The following is a 17294-nucleotide window of genomic DNA, read 5'->3' as shown; positions in this document are numbered from 1 at the left end:
AATTGAGTAAAAACAGAAAACTTGAGTGCTTTGACTTGAACATCATCCGGAACAGCACTCTACAGTTAAAATTTATATAAAGTCACTAGATAAATCACTGACAAACCAGATAATGCTACTGAGCAGCTCCAAGTATTTAGGCTCTGTGTTCCCTCCATCCCTATCCCTTTAGCCAGTACAAATACTTGACATCTTTCTGTTAGTCAAAATGCAGTTTTCAAAACACAAGCTTTTTCTGTAATGAGGACAGCTGAATCAACTGATTAATATAAAAAGGAACAAAGTACATCAGTAATGGAGGAGAATGGAACCAGAGCATCTGAACTACTCCTCCACAGCACAGAAAAACAGGGTTTGGGTGGGGTTTTTTGTTTGTTTTGGTTTGGTTTTTTAACTATTAAAAGTTTTAGAAGACAAGAAGAAAATACAACATAGTATTCTGTATTTCACATTTTTATTAGCTTCTTGCTGGCAGGCATTACACTTGGGAATAATATTGCACCAGGCATTAAAAATATGAATTCTACCACAGGGACATTTTGCATTTAGAATCCAATATAAATATTTCTAATCATATTTCCATGGCTACAGATAATATTTGGTTGCTTGATTTATATGCATAGAAAGAAACAGTTGTCATAACTGTAAGAAACTGTACTTATCAAGTACTTTTAAAGGGTGGGATTTGTTTTCCTAGAATATTACAATAGTGTTTATTGATTTAGAAACTAAATTAGTCTACATGATAGCAGCTTTTTCCCAACTGCATTTTAAATTCTTTTTGTTTCTTGCTCCCAGTGTTGTAGCATTAGATGGATTAGAAACCATTTAAACGGAGGTAATTTTAGCACTTTAAGTTGCGTCAGAGAATTGTGTTAATGACACAAAATACCCTATTGTACTAATTCTTCGGACTCCCTCTTTCAAACAAAAAGGTGTCTTGACTGAACAGGCACATGCATGGTTTTTTTCTGAACAGGACAAAAGGACAGAGCTGCTAGAGAACGAAACTCCTCCAGTCCTTACTGATAAACAATAAATAGTCGTATAAAAAAAGCCCACATTGTTGCTTTAGTCAAAATCCAGACTCTCTTGGGTTTACTGTCCAATTAAGTTGCTAATCACTGAAGTGGCTCCTGCGGAGTCAGAATCAGTCATCTGTTTTCCGTGCCAGTCTACAGAAAGTCCAGTTATGCTCCACTGTGTTTTCATTGGCACGCTCGCTCATGTGATGAACTCTGGTATTCCTGATCGTGAAGCCCTGCTTTGTGATGTACTCCATCAGATGGACTCGGAGCGATACTTCCTGGTGGTAATCACATGGCCCAAAAGTGAAGGAAACCTGGCAGTCCCTGGTGTCCATCATATGCTTATTCCACTTTGTGAAGTGGTTTGAAATGCCCTCCAGTAACGAATGGACTTTTGTCGTGATAGTGAGCTGCGTGATGATTACAGCCACCGGGTTGGAGTACTTGGAAAGCTTCCGGGTGCTGGACAGCTCCACCACCTCCTCAAAGGTATCCACGGGATACAGCGGCTTGGGGTCATTAAGACATTGAATTAGCGGTTCAATCTGATAGAAGTCCGCTTCCTTCCGAAGTAGGTCGAACTCCTTGAAGTCCAGTGGCAAAGTGAGCTCTGAGGTCCTTAAAAAGTTAAGAACATAACGGAAAAGTGGTCCATCTCTGTCAATAAAGTAATTGCCCTGAGAGTCCCTGGCAGTGGGGAAGTCTCCCCTGAACATGGCCCCAAGCATTGAGTCAGGATATCTCGTTAGAGTTGTGAGGGATGTCGTGTACATGTGTCCACCCACATTTAGCGTGACTGGATCAGTCATCTAGAAAGAGAGAAATCGCAGAGTTTATCAAGCCACCACAAGAAGATTCGATCGGCTCACTGACACACATGGCAAATACTGTTTGAAAACTGCAGGCTCTGCAGAGAATCACGCTTCTCCCATTCGAAGCCTTTAAGTGGTGTTTAAACCCGAACAAATCCAAGCCACCTAGCAACAAGGCACAACTGGCAACTAGACAGGACGATACTTAACATTCAGAATGCACATTTCCAGAACGCTTTAGAAATCTTAACAACTGCGCTACTGTCACAGAAGCAAGTTTTGCATTTGGGCAACAAGTTTTTTTCCCATTCTACAGATGGGGAAATGAGAACAGAGAGATTTCCTGAAGAACAAGTTAGTCTGAATGAGGCCCATCAGTGTTCCTTACTTTCACAATCTGTCTCATTCTAGAACAAAACAAAAAAAAAAAAAAAAAAGAAAGAAAGAAAGAAAAAAAAAATCAGCTGAACAAATCTTAAGCCTCTTTCTCTCCCTCAAAAGAGGATGACAGTGCAAGTTTAGACATAGGACCAAGAGCTCATAATCAAAATCATCCATGCTCTGGTTAAGAGGCATCATTAAAACAAGCAAACAAAAAAGAACTTTTAGCTTTTAACTCTAAAAAGAAATATTTCTTAGCAAATAAGCATGCTGTGTTGAAGAGGGGGGCAGAGCACAAACCAGTCTGCATCAGCTTCCAGATAGCACATGAGGAAGCAAGAGAGAAAGGAACATAAATCCCATCTGGCCACCAACCCTAACAACCAGGACTGAGGCCAGCCAGAGAAAAGAGACATATGCATGGCAGCAGAATGTTTAGAGAAAGAGAACAGGCAAAAAATAAGATGCGTTTGTCTAGTTTGAGACAGGGTTTACAGGGAAAAATATTTTTCTTTATAAATAAAATTACAAAGGCCTTAAAATTATACGCAGGAAGCACAAACCATTTTCAGCTTTTTCATGTTAGGAAAAATGGTAACAGTGAGCTTAAGGTGTCAGTTAAGTACTCACTGATTGCACCTGGCAAACATGAGTTGGAGCTCTCCCCACAAATAGCATGCAAGGTGAAGCACTCCAGAGAATATAAGCAAGCTGTTGTAACATGCACGGTTTTTCTTCTCACATGACTGAAGCTCTGGATCTACACAGATCTGGAAGGATTCTTACTGCAAGATCTTGAAAGCCCAGTTGTACTGCACAGCACACACTTACACAAGCTCACTTACCATATATCCCCAGTCTCCATTATCCATCTGTTCAATTGCTTGAACTGTGGTATTCCAAGTTTAACAGAAGGTTGCCAAAAGGATACGCGATTCACCTCCTATTATCTCCCTGCAGGAAAAAGCACACACAGAAACACAAAACAAAGAACAAAACATGGCAGACCATCAGTACCTACAAGAACAACCGAGGGGAATGCTTTCTAATCAAAGGCAGGCTCTCTGCCATGAAAGCATTCAGCTACAAAGCCACATTAGCAGAAGAATCTACAAACAAGCTTTTCCCTCCTTCTCCCTTCACACTACCCATAGGACTGCCTCCGGGGCACAGGGGTAATCACTCCACCAGCTGTCTGACCATCCCAGTTTCGTTAAATAACAAGCAATGTGCCTCTGAGGATAATATACGTTCACAAAAGGACAACCTTTCACCTGGGCAACTGTGAGTACTTTGAAAGACAGATGTCCTTTTCCCAATTAAAAAAGTTTATTTAGCCACCATTGAGGTCATACGTGTGATCTGTTAATATTCGTCAAAATTCCCATGCTCCAGTTTCAAATCACACAGAAGAATAAATCAAGCATGAAAGTCAACGAAGAGTAAGAAGAAAAAAAAAATCTCACTGCGGAATTAATAATTCAGTAGTGGAGAACTGCAATTGATAGCAAGAACATCAATCTACAAACAAAAGAGTATGAATGGACCTCACAGACACATATGCACTCTCAAACAAAATCTCTTTAGGGACCAGCCAGAGGACATCAAACATCTTTTCAACAACGCTCCAACAAAAGCAATTTGAGAAGTGGTTCATGCCATAACTTCCCAGAAGATGCTGAACTGCTGACTTGCATAACAAGGGGACTCTCTCTACACGAGCACAGCAACGGAAAGCCACAGCCTGGGTTGTGCAACTTAAGGGGAGGGCAGGCAGTGAGTGACCCCAGATACCAGTGGAGATTTTCCAAAAGTGGCCTGTCAACCATGTCAAGTGATGCATGGACAAGGAAGCCAGTCATCAGTAAGCCTTTATCCCTACCCAGAGCCTGCCTCTCTGCTAGAATTGCTGAAAATTTAGGTCAGTCTGTTTTAAGTAGGGTACAGCTTCTCAGCTTTGTTTATTTTTACATCTTAAAGACCACACAGTTACCAAGACTTCTGCTCCCATCCCCTTTACTAGCAAACTTCAATACAGTCACCCAGCTAAAAGCAGCACAAAGATTTAGCCAAGCCAGAGCCCTACATTCCAAAACAAGTGAACGTTCACTGTTAATTCCCAACCAAAAAGATTACTTGCCCTTCTCATTCCTAGCAAACGAGGTTGGTCTCATTCACCACAGAACAAGGCAGCACACCCCACCTCTCTGGGCTCTGCTACCCTGCCCAAACCCACAGCCTGGGCACAACAGCGTCCAGCAGGTCCGGCCTTTGGGGGCCGGCAGCACAACCACAGCTGCAGCTGCATCTCAGATGTGTTAAAGAGTAGAAAAAACAAAATCAGTGTATGAAAATCGTGAGGTCAGACAACAGAAGACTAAGGAATACTAAGATACAGAACTAGTCATACCAGGATCCTATTTTTACAAATTAGAGACGGAGCATGCCTCAAGAAAGTACATTAAAGCACCCCCCTCCCCGTCCGACAGCAGATAAACCTGGAATGCCAGCTCTTTTGCCAACCTCTGTAATTATTTTTTTTAACTGCTCACAAATCAAGAAGTGAATTCATTCAGGTTTTCTTTATTTGGAATTGTCACTCAAGTACAGCTCATTAACTTCTACCAACAGCCCAGACCTTTTAAATTCCAGCACTTACAGGTGTTATTCTGTTCAAGGGCAACACCAGTATAACATGCAGATGCATTGAAAACATAGAAGAGACTGGTACTGATATTCAAGGAGAACATTCACTTGAAAGTGAAATGATGCAGCCAGCCAGAAACTTCACCAGTAATCATGATGGAAGAGCTCTGCAGTCTTAACAAAATTAACTGGAATTATACATTCAGAATATTTCAACGGCAGACAGATGTCCATCAGAGTTATCTAAACTGGTAAACAGATACTATGTGATTTTGGTCAGCATCTAAGTCCAAATGACAGATGAATCAAGACTTTCTTTATCAGGGAAAGAAACAGATGACACCGCCTGTCTGTACGACGGCATGAACTAATCTTTGATCACAGCACTGCTGTGTAACACCAGAGTGAATAATTTACGAAAGCAATTAGCTGAAACAAACCCAGCCCTCAACATATAAGTGTCATCAAGAAGTCTCACTGACCTTTGTGTAAGGATCCAGAATCACTAGGCACACACAAACCTCCCTGGCAAAGCCAGTGCTGGAGCGAGATGCACAATGCAAAGGGATGATACTGGGATGCCATCCCAAAATGCCTGAGTGTGATCACAACTACCCGCTGCTTCCCTCATCAGCCTGGGAGCTCTGAATTTCTAGACAACTTCACAGGCAAAAATAGCTCTGTTTAGGTACAACCCGAGATAAGGACTAGCAAACCACATCACAACAAGGGTGGGGACGTACGCCCTTCATGACATACACTCTTTCAACAATGGTTTAAATTCTTCGTGAATGAAATACAGTGATGCATCAGTGGGGGTGGGCAGACACACTTCATCCATACCCCGGGGACGTGCAGCCTCAAGCCAGCTCTTGTCCCTGTGTCACACAACAACCTACCGCACCCATGGACAGCCTCACTAACATGGCTACTTGTGTCCAGACAGCAGATAACAGATGACATGTAGCCATATCCCAAGACAGCCTGCCTTTAATAACCGTAAGAAATACTCATTTAAGATGAAATTCAGCCAGACAAACTGCTGACACCATTTAAGCCAAACAGGATGTCATTCTCTGGCAAGAGCAGAAGTGCACTGATTGTGTCAAACCACAGTCCTGCTTTCGTTAAGCTGCTTCTGCAAGCGGGGAGAAGATATGCAGCATTAACATGGTCATCACAGCTGCTGCCGTAGCCCAGCACCAAGCACATCCAAAACTAGAAAGGCACAATGAGAAGCAAGTACCTTTGAAAAGCACTCAAGTCATCATTTTATACTTAATACACCAAATTGGATAACTGCATTTATAGAACACTCACTCTTGTTTCATATGTTATGACTCAGAGGATTACAAGGCTATTTACCAGCAACACTACTGCAACAGGTAGTTCTATTAACTTCAGCAGGACTTCTCCCAGAACAGAGATGCTAACGTGCAACCATTTTGCAAGCTGAAATTCAGAGAAAGCAAATGAGAGTCAACTGAACATCTGCATCTGTGAATAAACACACACGGGCTCAGGACAGGCCAGGGGATGCCAGCAGCACTGCCAAGCGTTTGCGCTGCTGGGACCACATGCATTGCATTTGGTCAAGGCCACAGGCTACACACTGTACCTGGAGAAAACCACCGCACTGCTGTCATATGCAGTTACTTGAAGGAGGAGCAGAAATACAACTAACAGTTAAAAGTTGAGAGGCACGCACCACCCAATTTGCTCTGAATGTTTTTCATCTAGTTTTTCCAACAAAAGAATTAAAGGATTTACTTGTGGCACTAGTCTTCAGTGGACAGTTTGGTGTCAATATTACAACACAAGCTGTTTAACCTTAATAGTTACCTTAGATTTGTAGGTCAATACAGAGTTAACAGGAATTCTACCAATGGCAACTTAAAAATTAAAAAGTGCAAAGCTAGCACTCTACTTATACAGATAAATATATTTGGTATTTCAAGCTACTCACCCACGTAGTAAGCTCCCTGCCTCTCACATTTAGATCTCCAAAGATGAGAGGAAACTCCTGCCCTCAGCACAGTTACGCTGTACATGGACAGCATTCTCTATTCCCCAGCCAGTCATAACATTTGAAAGGCAAGATTTTATTGTAAATCATTATTGGTGACTCACCTGAACTGACAAAAACTAAGCTAGCACCAGTGATGACTGTACTCCACCAAATTGTACAGCGAGACGACAGTCTACAGAGTGAACCCATGAGGCTCCAGCACCACGCTACTCTAACCAAGGGAGCGAGGAAGAGGCTAGCTCTTAAAAAAACCAGTTACCGAATCTTCTGGTCATTTGGCACATCAGCTTCACTAAAGAAAGCATCCATCACCTTCTACACATGGTGAGTTTATAATGGCTAACATAAGTTTTTTAAAAATTAACTTAGTTCTTGCTTTTCTTTAGTTGCTTTTTACTAATATTTAGTCTTCACCTCGGGCAGGAGGGAAAAACGCTCACGCCAGCTACTCAGCATTTTCATTCCTTTATGTCTAATTGCTTCACTATAAATTCCAAGTTCCTGAAGTTTCCTTCCCTCCCCCGAGGAGCAATATGACATCCTGGTTTAAGTCCAGGTTCCCAAGTTTTATTTTAATTGCTACTTGTTTGAAGCACCCACATCACGATATCATTTTGGCCCTCCTCTCACGAGAGCCAAAGGAAGACACTTGTATCTAGCTTGGTCCTGCACTGCTGAAGCAACCCAAGGCACCCAGGCTTTCAGCACCCACGATGATGGTTGGCTTTTACCCATGTATTTTGCTTCTGTGAAACTAACCAGTAGTTGTCTCCAGGTGGAAACGTGTCTCCAAACAGTTCTGGAAGAAGGCAGGGGTCAGAAACACTGAGCCTCCCCGCACACACCAATGGGGCTCGGCACGTGCACGGACCAAGGAGTGACAGCAAGACAGGGGCAGAAATCCCTCCTGTGAGCCCAGGCCAGAGAGGGGCCCAGGCCTGCAGCAGGAGCTGGGAAGTGCCAGTTTCCATCACAGAGGAGCCAGAGAGCTCATGGTGGAAGAACCCTCCCCAGGATCACAATGATTCAGCAAAGATGCTGGAAACGAACCCAGACATTTTGCTTCCCCTCCCCTGCAAGTGACCCAAGAGCCCACACCCTCACCCCCACCCCAAACCAGTATCCCAGCTCTGCCTCCACTCCCCGGTGGGGCAGGAGGACCCACTCCCTTCGCAGAGCGGGACGGAGCCCGCATATCCCAGACTCTCCCTGCCAGAAATCACCGCCGGGCACCCCGGCTCCCACCCCGGCACCTTCCCCGCTCCTTCCCCCAGCCCAACCGGGAACAGGACCCAGGCACCGTCCCCACCCTAGCACCGCGGCCCCGGCATCCTGCCGCCCCGCAGCCCTCCCCCAGCACCGAAAAGGCCCCGGGAGCCCGGCCACGGGAGCCCAGCCCCTCACCCCCCACCCGGGACGCGGCCGTCCCGCCTTAAGGCGCTCCCCCACGGAGGCTGCGGGCACCCCGCCCCACCCGGGAGCCCGGCCCCTCACCGCTCCCTCGAACCAGGGCGGGCCCCGGGCGCTCAGTCCCGCGCACCCCCCCGGCCCGGCCCGGCCCGGCCCGGCACTCACGGGCGCAGCTGAGGCAGAGCCCGGCGGCGGCGGGGACGACGGAGCTCGAGCCCGGAGTTGAGCCGCCGGTGCGGGTGGAGGCGGAGCGAGGGTGTGTCCTAATCAAGCCCCGCCCCCAAGGCCGCGCCCCCTTCCTCCGGTAGGTGTGGGGGGAGGGGCGGGGTGCCGCCAAGCGCCTCAGCGCCCGCCCCCGTTCACCTCAGGGCCGCTAACCGGGCGGCCGCGCTCAGGCCCTGCGGCCCCGCGCCCGGACGTCGGCGGTCGCCGAGGGGGTTGAGGGGGGCCCCGGCCCGGGTAAACCTCGTCGCCAAAAGGCGAAGCCGTGGCCGCGGGCGGGGCGCTCGAGCCCGAGCCATGCGCCTCCCCGCCAACGCAGGGCGGGCGGACGGTTGTCCCCGGCGGGCCCAACCGCCACCACCACCGCCACCGTGAAGGGGGGAACCGGAAGTGGCGTGCAAAGGCCGCGCCGCCCGTCTCCCGCCGTCGCGGGCGCCGGTTCTCGCGAGAGCGCGGAGGGCGGGGCGAGGCCGCCGGGCAGGGCGCGCGGGGGGGGGGCGGGGCCTCGTCGTCACCGGCGGCGCGCGGCGCCCCGCTCCTTCCGCGCTAGAGGACACGGCCAAGATGGCGGCGTCTGCGGCGGCACTGCGGAACCTGGCGCCGCTGGGCGTCCGCCTCGCCCGCCTCCCGCCGCGGGGCCGCGCCGCCGGGCGGCTGCTCCAGCAGCGCAGGGGGATCCGCCTCTCCGCGCCCGCCGCCATACAGGTAGCGGGGCCGCCGCGGGGAGTTAGGATTGCCCCGGAGGAGGGGTTGGGGGAAAGGGGCTCGTCCCTCTCAGGGGAGGCGGCCGGCCCCGGGGCGGGTGGGCGGTGAGGCGAGGCGAGGTGAGGCGAGGTGACTCGACTCCCCGCGGCCCTGGCGTGTGGGGAGCCCGGCGGCTGCGGGCCGTGCCCCCGCCCTGCCCGGCAGCCGGTGTCTCGCAGGTGACGGTGCGGGACGCGCTCAACCAGGCGCTGGATGAGGAGCTGGAGCGGGACGAGCGCGTCTTTCTGCTGGGCGAGGAGGTGGCTCAGTACGATGGCGCCTACAAGGTATGTGGATGTCGTTATCGGGCCGGGAGGGGGCCTCGGGCGGGCCCTGACTCCCCTCTCCTGCCCTGCAGATCTCCAGGGGTCTCTGGAAGAAGTACGGGGACAAGAGGGTGATCGACACCCCGATATCGGAGGTGAGGCTGCCCTGTCTTCTACCCTGGCGATCCCTTCCATCAGCTGCTCCCCCCGTGCTTACCCCTTGCTTCCCTTCTCTTTCAGATGGGCTTCACGGGAATCGCTGTCGGTGCTGCTATGGTTTGTAAATTTGCATTCCTCTCCTGATTTAAAAACTAAAAATAAATTAGTTTTATGTAAAAACATACTAATACATATCTTAACATATTTAATAGGCAGGGTTGAGACCAGTGTGTGAATTCATGACGTTCAACTTCTCCATGCAAGCAATCGATCAGGTTATAAACTCTGCTGCCAAGACCTGTTACATGTCTGCAGGATCAATCGCTGTTCCCATCGTCTTCCGGGGCCCCAACGGGGCATCAGCTGGAGTCGCTGCTCAGCACTCGCAGTGCTTCGCCGCTTGGTACGGGCACTGCCCGGGACTGAAAGTTGTTAGTCCTTGGAGCTCAGAAGATGCCAAAGGTCTGCTGAAAGCATCAATACGGGATGATAATCCAGGTGAACACAGGCAGATCATGACAACACCTAGCACTCGATCCTGAAAAGAATGTCTGTTTTCTCCTCCTGCCCCATTTAAAACAAACAAACAAACAAAAGATTGTTAAACCCTAGAATACTTAAGGTTGCTTTACTGCAGCTTTAGGGTACTTACAAAGGCACAGAAGTATGTACTCTTTTTCCTAATAGTCACTTGCCTTGCTAGCAGTAGACTAATTTTGTGCTGTTGCCAGCTACATATCTTTACTGCTAGTTTGGTACCAATCAGGAAACTTAGAAGCATTTATGAATCTATCGTAAAGGGGTTAAAAAGGATGAAGATGAGTCAGGAGGAGTTCCTGCATATACAGTGTCTATGTAACTCATTTTTACAGATCATGAAGTTCAGATGATAAATTCAGAATGTCATTAATTAAAAGAAGGGCAAGATTTCTCTTTAATTTTCACAAATATGCATGCAAAATCTAAGACCTTTCTAAAACTCTCGATTCTACCATCACGTACCAGAAGTTAAATACCTGATCTCATTTAAGACTAATTGTAGACAATTTTTTAAATAATTCAGCATTAAGACTGTGATTTTTATTTTTTTTTTAATTGCTTCTGCAAACATACTCAAGTCCTTGTTGTCTGGATGGGCTTAGTATCTTGAACTAGTCTGCAGTACTGTTAATCATAAGTACCGTCCTGTGCCTGCAGATGTACATGTTAATCGAAGTATGTTTTCTTCTAGTTGTGATGCTGGAAAATGAATTACTGTATGGTGTTCCCTTTGAAATGTCTGAACAGGCACAGTCAAAGGATTTTGTTGTTCCAATTGGAAAAGCTAAAATAGAAAGGCAAGGTAAGCTGAGAATACAGTTTGTTTCCATATTAACCGAACTGCTTGAGGACTTTTTTTTAACTTCTTAGCTATTCAGAATACTGCTGTCATGGGACACAGAAAGTGTTTCAAATGTTAAATGTTCCAATGTTATTTTATCCAGTAGTATACTTTATTGTTCTGTTGCCCATACAAGGAAAGATCACCTGATTCTCTATATCTTATCTAAAGCTATACCCTTCTAAAGGATTTGTTCCATAGTATAGAGATGGAGTAGGTGATGCCTGAAAAACTTTTTTCCTCACCTTAGTATGTAATGTTTGTCAAAAATGCAAAAAGAGATCACTGTAGTATTTCATCCCATTTGTTTATAATTTACCACTGAATTACATGAATGTTTGAAAAGGATAATCTAGAAACTATATTAAATATATCTTCAGTTCCCTGAATTAAAGGGTAAAGTTTGTGTCTTAGCATAGTCCTTCGCTACCACTCTTTGTGCAGAATACTTAGCATTTCAAATAAATGTAAGGAACTTTAAATTTAGGGGTTTTTTTCTTTTTTAACACTTGTTTCTGTTCTAGGAACCCATGTTACATTAGTGTCACACTCAAGACCTGTTGGACACTGTTTGGAAGCAGCTGCTGTACTTGCCAAAGAAGGTGTAGAGTGTGAGGTGGGTGGGGTTTCTGTTGCTTGTCTCTTTCCCTGAAGTGGGGAAAAAAGCAGAGGGTCTTCCTGTTCAGGCTGTGCAAAACTTCAGTGTTATTAACTACAAGCTTCTTATATTTGTAAATGCCTTAACAGCATGTGCATTTCATGTTTCTGCATTTGACCTTTTCATCACAAAGTTAAGGCAGAACTACTAACGATTTTCAGATTGACCCAGCTGTATGGTAAGCAGAACAATGACAGTATGTATTAGTATGGTTGTATCTCGATAGAGCAAGAGTCACCTACTTGGGCTTTTCCAGGAGCCAGCAGAAACTGTTCCGCACAGTCTCTGCCAGAAAAAAGTTAGAAGTTTTATTAACTTTAAGTCTTGTCTTCAAAGTCAGAATAGATGAAAGTGCTAAGGGGCACTGTACCCAAACAGTGGTAACCGACAGGCTTAAATCATAGCAAAACTCGCACATTCCCTTTTCTCCTCCTTCCCCCCCCCAGGTTATAAATCTGCGTACCATTCGACCAATGGATATTGAAACAGTGGAAGCCAGCGTTGTAAAGACAAACCATCTTGTAACTGTAGAAGGAGGTTGGCCGCAATTTGGAGTAGGAGCAGAAATCTGTGCCAGGATCATGGAAGGTACCGAGTTTTGCAATATACATGTTGATCTCATTCCCTAGTCTAAATCCTGACAACTTCTTGATAAAGCCAGATGAAGGCAAAGTTAGGGGTTTGTATCTGAGGAGGTTGAGCCTAGCTGTCTTGCTCTAGAGATTTTCACAGGGTGGATCGAGCTGGTCTTCTGTTGCGAGTAATTCTTATCCCAGAAACTCGACTGTGTGAGAAGTAAGATGGAAACTTTCTGTCTAAACCATAGTGCGTGAAGATGAACAAGCAGGAACAGCTCTCTGGAATACTGGAGCTGCAGGAACAAAATTGTTTAAATGGATTAAGATTAAGAAATCGAATTGAGAGAAAACCGTAGTGCATGGCAACCTGACAACTGTTTTCTGTTTCAGGATCTGCCTTTAACTACTTGGATGCTCCAGCTGTGCGTGTTACCGGTGCAGATGTTCCTATGCCTTACGCAAAAATTTTAGAAGATAACTGCATACCTCAAGTGAAGGATATAATATTTGCAGTGAAGAAAACTTTGAATATCTAAGTTGTAAATACATGTTTTAAAGTCCTGCTTTACAAAGTATTAATGGTGTAGGGCAAGTTGTATGCGTAACTTTTGTTGTATAGCTACATGAACTTTTTGTACAGTGGGCAAAGTATAGTGATCTCCCAGAATATTTATATGGGGTTACCCTCTAAGCCACACTTCATGTAAGCAACGATGTGGTAATGCTTGTTTGTTCAAAAGTACAGGTGGGTTAGTGCTACTTTATGTGGAGAAATCCTATTCTAAATTCAGAATGAGGAAAAAATCCTCCATTTCTGCTTGGCTTGTAATTACCAGACCAGCTGTGTTAAACTGTTGGCTGGAGTGGTGGTTGAGTGAAGAACTGCAGTGAGCAAGAGGGGGCCCCGAGTCCTGCCCTGGAATGCTGTACAGCTCTCTAGGAGCCCATGGTCGCAAGGCTTATTAAAGGTGAATGATCAAACTGTAGTGAGTGAAACCTTGCTTTTCAGTTCAACAGTTAAGTGCAACTATCCGTACAAAAGTGGTTTTGGAAGCCTGCGGTATGGGTTAAGAGATGGCTAACATGTTTAGTTTCGAAGAGCACTCCGCTCATGCAGGAAAGCTTCTGCACAAGAGCTTAAATAAAGATCCTGATCCTCTTCAGTAGGTGATGGGAAACGCTACCGAATTTTTCTTCACTAGCTGCCACATATGGTGATAAAAAAAATACTTGCCCAGATGCTTTGCTTTATGTATTATTTTTTTAAACTCATCATACGGGCTAACAACAGCATGCTCAAACTACAGTTCTTACAATGCAAAATAAGTTATTTTACGCACACGCACTGAGCCTGGGTCTGACGCAGCAGCCGCACGGACTGTGTTTGAAGAGCTGGGAAACAGCAGCAGCAGCCTTTCGGCAGATCACCACATACCAGGGTTTAGCTAAGGGGCTATTCCTGTCAGGCAGGGAGAGCTCTGCTAGCCTTTGTTCAGCAGCTTCTGGTACAGAGTGAGAGCTGCCGCTGGGAGCCTGTGCAGTGTGGCTTGCCTTCTAGTCCCGGGAGGCTGCCCTTCTGCTGAACTGTTGGAGAGGAGCTACTTACCTCTGTAAGTAGACAGAAGAGCTCGGGTCCTATTTTAGTTAAGGGCTACGAATACCTTTCAGAGTATTTCCTTTAGCAGAAGTGCTATTAGATTCTTAGGAAGTCTGGCTTGCAGGTGCAATCCTAGCGGAATATACCCACCATCACACTGCTGAAGGAATTCCATTAACATTTTAATAAAAATGACTGAATATCACAGGTTACATGAAACTTTGTACAGACATTCTCTGCATAGTAACAAAACACTGATGTACTTGAATTTAAAAAATGGATTATCTATAATCCTTTAAAGTGCAATTTTTTTAAGGTTTTAAATCAAAAAGGATCTCTCAATAAAGTTTAAGCTGTTGAATAAACTTGAAGTAACTTTGCATTTAACTAAATCAAGAATAATAACCCAGTGCCCTATTAAATCCCATTTCAACTGTCTCCTCATTTAAAAACACTTTCCCTTAGAGTTACAGGTAGGATGTCCATTTAAACAAGTTTAATGAGACAGCATTTTTACTCCACCAGCAAATATGGTGGGAATAAGATTTAATTCTCTAGTTCCCTCACCTGTGCAGTATACTTTAAGGGTTGGGAGGAGTTGGATTATCTAGAACAAAACTTGCTCGTTCAATGCAGCAAGAATTAAGATGAGTTACAAGTGCATGAAAAGAGTTGAAAAACTGAGCAGACTAAAACTACATTTCTGTAATTTGAAAAAAGGGGTGGAATAGAGCTAGAAAAAAGCATTAATTCACCATGATCATGGTCATTCCTATTTTCAGATTTTTATTCAGCTATATAGAAGTTGCTGTACCCCTGAAACTGTAGCTAGAGAACAAAGTTCTTGAAACCAAGTAAAGAATGGAGTACTTAGCATGGCAATGCAATTCAGACAGGGCAGTGCTGCTACTCAAGGAAAGCTGAAATAGGGGTAAACGGAGCTACAGCGTGATTAGCCGCTATATGCTGGTGGATCAGTCGCTGGTCAGGAGGGTCTGGTTCCTAGACAGCACAGGAGGGGGAGAGGGAATTCAATCCTGGTGTGACCAGCGGCCTCAGCTGATCCTGGGAGCACTGTAGTCGCACGTCTGTGTTTTCTTCAGAGTTCCCTTCTGAAAGTTTTGAATGGAGCTGAGTAAGGCTCCTCGGCTTGCACTGACATCGGGCTGCGGGTTTGGCTGCGTTGGCACCTCTGTACTCGGAGGAGGAGCTGCTGGTGGCAGGGGCGGCGGTGGCGGTGCTGGGGGTATCGACGATGCTCCTGTTGAGTTGAGAAGAGAAGATGTAGTTTGATTATGCCAAGGAGGTCCTGCCGCAGAGGACTGCGGCTGCTTAGCTGGACTTGGTCAGTCCTGTACTAGTCACGTCATTCCTTGAATGCCAGTGGAGTGTGAAGAACAGAACAGATGAAAAATGCCAGTGATCAAATCCCTCTATCTGCAGGTGAGTCGTGTCACCTGAGACACCTCTGAAATGAAACCCGAAGTGCCTCAGTACTCGGGGATGCAAAACATGACTCAAATGTGATCTTGCACTGAGGGAAATGGAGATCACTGAACAGGACTTCCCAGCTTCAGCTTCTCGTTTGTCCCCAGTGAAGCAGTTTGCTCTTTGGGTCACGAACAGTAACAAAGACTGGAAGAACAGGTACCAAGAATTGCTTATTTACATGACTAACTTTATATTCTTAGGAAGGACCACATCGCTGTAGTATTTGTGATGACTGCTTGGTCAGATTATACTCCCAACTGCTTGGTCAGATTATACTCCCATTTTAAAGTACTAACTGCAGATAGAGTTTTCTGGAAGTGTTTTACACTTCCACAGTACTGTCAGACTTTCTCCAAACATGTCGTAACAAATGCTGGTTTCGCAGGCTGAATGCATCACAACAATCTGCCACTCACACCGCTTGCCTGCCTCTCGTGTTCCCACCAGTCACCTCTGCGCTCTGGCCCTTGCTTTCTACCCCAGTCACGTCCACCTCGTGCTTCTCATCATGCCTCAGCCTCCACGTCCTGACTCCGCGGGAAGCCGGAGCCCACAGCGGTGCGTGCAGGCAGCTAGCCCAGCGGCGAGGGCCTGCACGGAGGTGCTTCCTGGCAGCTGGCATCCAGGCAGGTGGCCTTATTTGCCCAACACCCTGATCTTGTGCAACTCTGCTGCTGCACGCTGCACCATCATTTCTACGCAAGTATAATCAAAGATCCAGGCAGGAGTAAAAGCAAAAGGCTTCAGAGGTGACCGCTTGCCGTTCCACAGGACATGCACGTGAAGGTGGCATTTGCAGCCCATCACCAGCTATATGGGGAATGATTGGCCTGTCTTGTCTCACATATTCTGGAATGAGTACGGGCATAATGATTAATATCTTCGAACTATTCAACAATGAATTTTAACTCCCATCACCTACATCATTATTCCATTGTAAGACTAAAGAAACAGACGGTACCTATAGTCACACTTGCTTCCGCTAGCTAGCTCTAACCCACAAAGAGGAATATACTGGTAAGTGGCAAGAACTATGATACTAAAGGACAACAAAGCAAAACAACATGAGGCCAACCAAGAGACTATGGTTACTGAAGTAAAACTGCTTGCTATGAAGTAAGCAAATACCAAGCAGTTAAAGGACATTATGCCACACGGACTCAAGAGGTATTCAATGAAGGATAAAGCTCAGCTATAGAAAACAAAAAGCAGGCAAAGTTCTCTGCGCTCCTCAGTAACACTTGCTCTCAGACTAACAAGTAATAGTAAAAAAGTAACTGCTGTAAATACAAAAAGCAGTTATACTAGATGAAAGTTGTAACTCAAAGCTCCCTCATTTTCTATTTATACCAGTCTTTGAAGAGAGATTTTTCCCAGATGGGAACAAGCGCAAAATGAGGAATATTCACACAAAGCATCCAATTTTGCCAGTGTACATTAATACATGCTGTGACTGTAGCACTTCCAACTCTTCAGGAGAAATTCTCACTGGCATGAAAACCTTCTGTGACAACAAAACATAGAAGTACATATTGGGCTTATCTTCACTCTCCTCCCTTCCAGAGGAAATACTCAAGTCCTAGTAGAAATATCAGAGATCAACTGAAACAATTTAACATGCCTGTTGCATGTGGATCAACTGCTCTCCTAAGTAAGCAAAACATTATACAGTGTTAGCAGAAACTGAAATAAATTGCATATTGATGCCTTGGGGCCATCTAACCTATCCAAATCTACTTTTTACACTAGCCAAAGACGTAGAAGTCCATTTATTATTAGAAATACTGGAGAACCATCCCCTAGGTTAGAGTCCTGTTTGTCACATGTGTACGGACTGCCAGCAAAGCACAGCAAAGCAAAACTTGATGCTTTGCCAAAGGAAGAACAAGACC

At 45.7% G+C, this 17294-nt stretch overlaps 3 protein-coding genes across 16 annotated transcripts in view; 1 reads left to right on the top strand and 2 right to left on the bottom strand.

Moving 5' to 3' along the window:
- Window positions 1-437: 437 nt before the first annotated feature.
- Window positions 438-8908, bottom strand: KCTD6 (potassium channel tetramerization domain containing 6). 3 transcript variants are annotated; one of them, XM_030043617.2, is made up of 4 exons: window positions 8472-8908; window positions 6233-6319; window positions 3067-3175; window positions 438-1837 (listed from the first exon to the last, which is right to left on the bottom strand). In XM_030043617.2, the coding sequence occupies exons 3-4, from the start codon at window positions 3091-3093 to the stop codon at window positions 1151-1153; spliced, it is 714 nt and encodes a 237-aa protein (XP_029899477.1). In that variant the 5' UTR covers window positions 3094-3175; window positions 6233-6319; window positions 8472-8908; the 3' UTR covers window positions 438-1150. The 3 variants fall into 3 exon arrangements, with proteins under 3 accessions (XP_029899477.1, XP_029899475.1, XP_029899476.1); XM_030043615.2 differs by lacking the exon at window positions 6233-6319; XM_030043616.2 differs by lacking the exons at window positions 6233-6319; window positions 8472-8908 and having other exon boundaries at window positions 3067-6226.
- A 117-nt stretch (window positions 8909-9025) lies between these two features.
- PDHB (pyruvate dehydrogenase E1 subunit beta) lies at window positions 9026-14276 on the top strand. Its single transcript, XM_030043614.1, has 9 exons — window positions 9026-9233; window positions 9452-9559; window positions 9631-9693; window positions 9779-9814; window positions 9910-10195; window positions 10929-11039; window positions 11603-11694; window positions 12183-12324; window positions 12705-14276. The coding sequence occupies exons 1-9, from the start codon at window positions 9093-9095 to the stop codon at window positions 12848-12850; spliced, it is 1125 nt and encodes a 374-aa protein (XP_029899474.1). The 5' UTR covers window positions 9026-9092; the 3' UTR covers window positions 12851-14276.
- The window catches only part of PXK (PX domain containing serine/threonine kinase like), a 43177-nt gene continuing 39963 nt past the window's right edge, over window positions 14081-17294 (bottom strand). For 3 of the 12 annotated variants that reach the window (XM_030043602.1, XM_030043604.1, XM_030043611.1), the window contains one exon: window positions 14081-15172. In XM_030043602.1, coding sequence (XP_029899462.1) covers window positions 14967-15172 — 206 coding nt within the window. In that variant the 3' untranslated portion in view covers window positions 14081-14966. Of the gene's footprint in view, window positions 16252-17294 lie in introns of all 12 variants that reach the window. The other 9 variants (XM_041118733.1, XM_041118734.1, XM_030043608.1 and 6 more) reach the window with 6 other exon arrangements.

This window comes from Aquila chrysaetos, chromosome 20, assembly GCF_900496995.4.
Source record: "Aquila chrysaetos chrysaetos chromosome 20, bAquChr1.4, whole genome shotgun sequence".
Classification (NCBI taxonomy): Eukaryota; Metazoa; Chordata; class Aves; order Accipitriformes; family Accipitridae; genus Aquila; species Aquila chrysaetos.
Note: the sequence above shows the minus strand (reverse complement) of the source record. Positions and strands in the feature narration are given on the sequence as shown.

Bases quoted from the DNA above. Each gene is read 5' to 3' on its own strand.
- KCTD6 (XM_030043617.2), bottom strand. From the start codon at position 3,093: ATGGATAATGGAGACTGGGGATATATG. The intron at 1,838-3,066 runs GTAAGTGAGCTT...CTCTCTTTCTAG, and splicing joins ATGGAGACTGGGGATATATG to ATGACTGATCCAGTCACGCT.
- PDHB (XM_030043614.1), top strand. From the start codon at position 9,093: ATGGCGGCGTCTGCGGCGGCACTGCGGAACCTGGCGCCGCTGGGCGTC. The intron at 9,560-9,630 runs GTATGTGGATGT...CCTGCCCTGCAG, and splicing joins AGTACGATGGCGCCTACAAG to ATCTCCAGGGGTCTCTGGAA. The intron at 10,196-10,928 runs GTGAACACAGGC...GTTTTCTTCTAG, and splicing joins AATACGGGATGATAATCCAG to TTGTGATGCTGGAAAATGAA.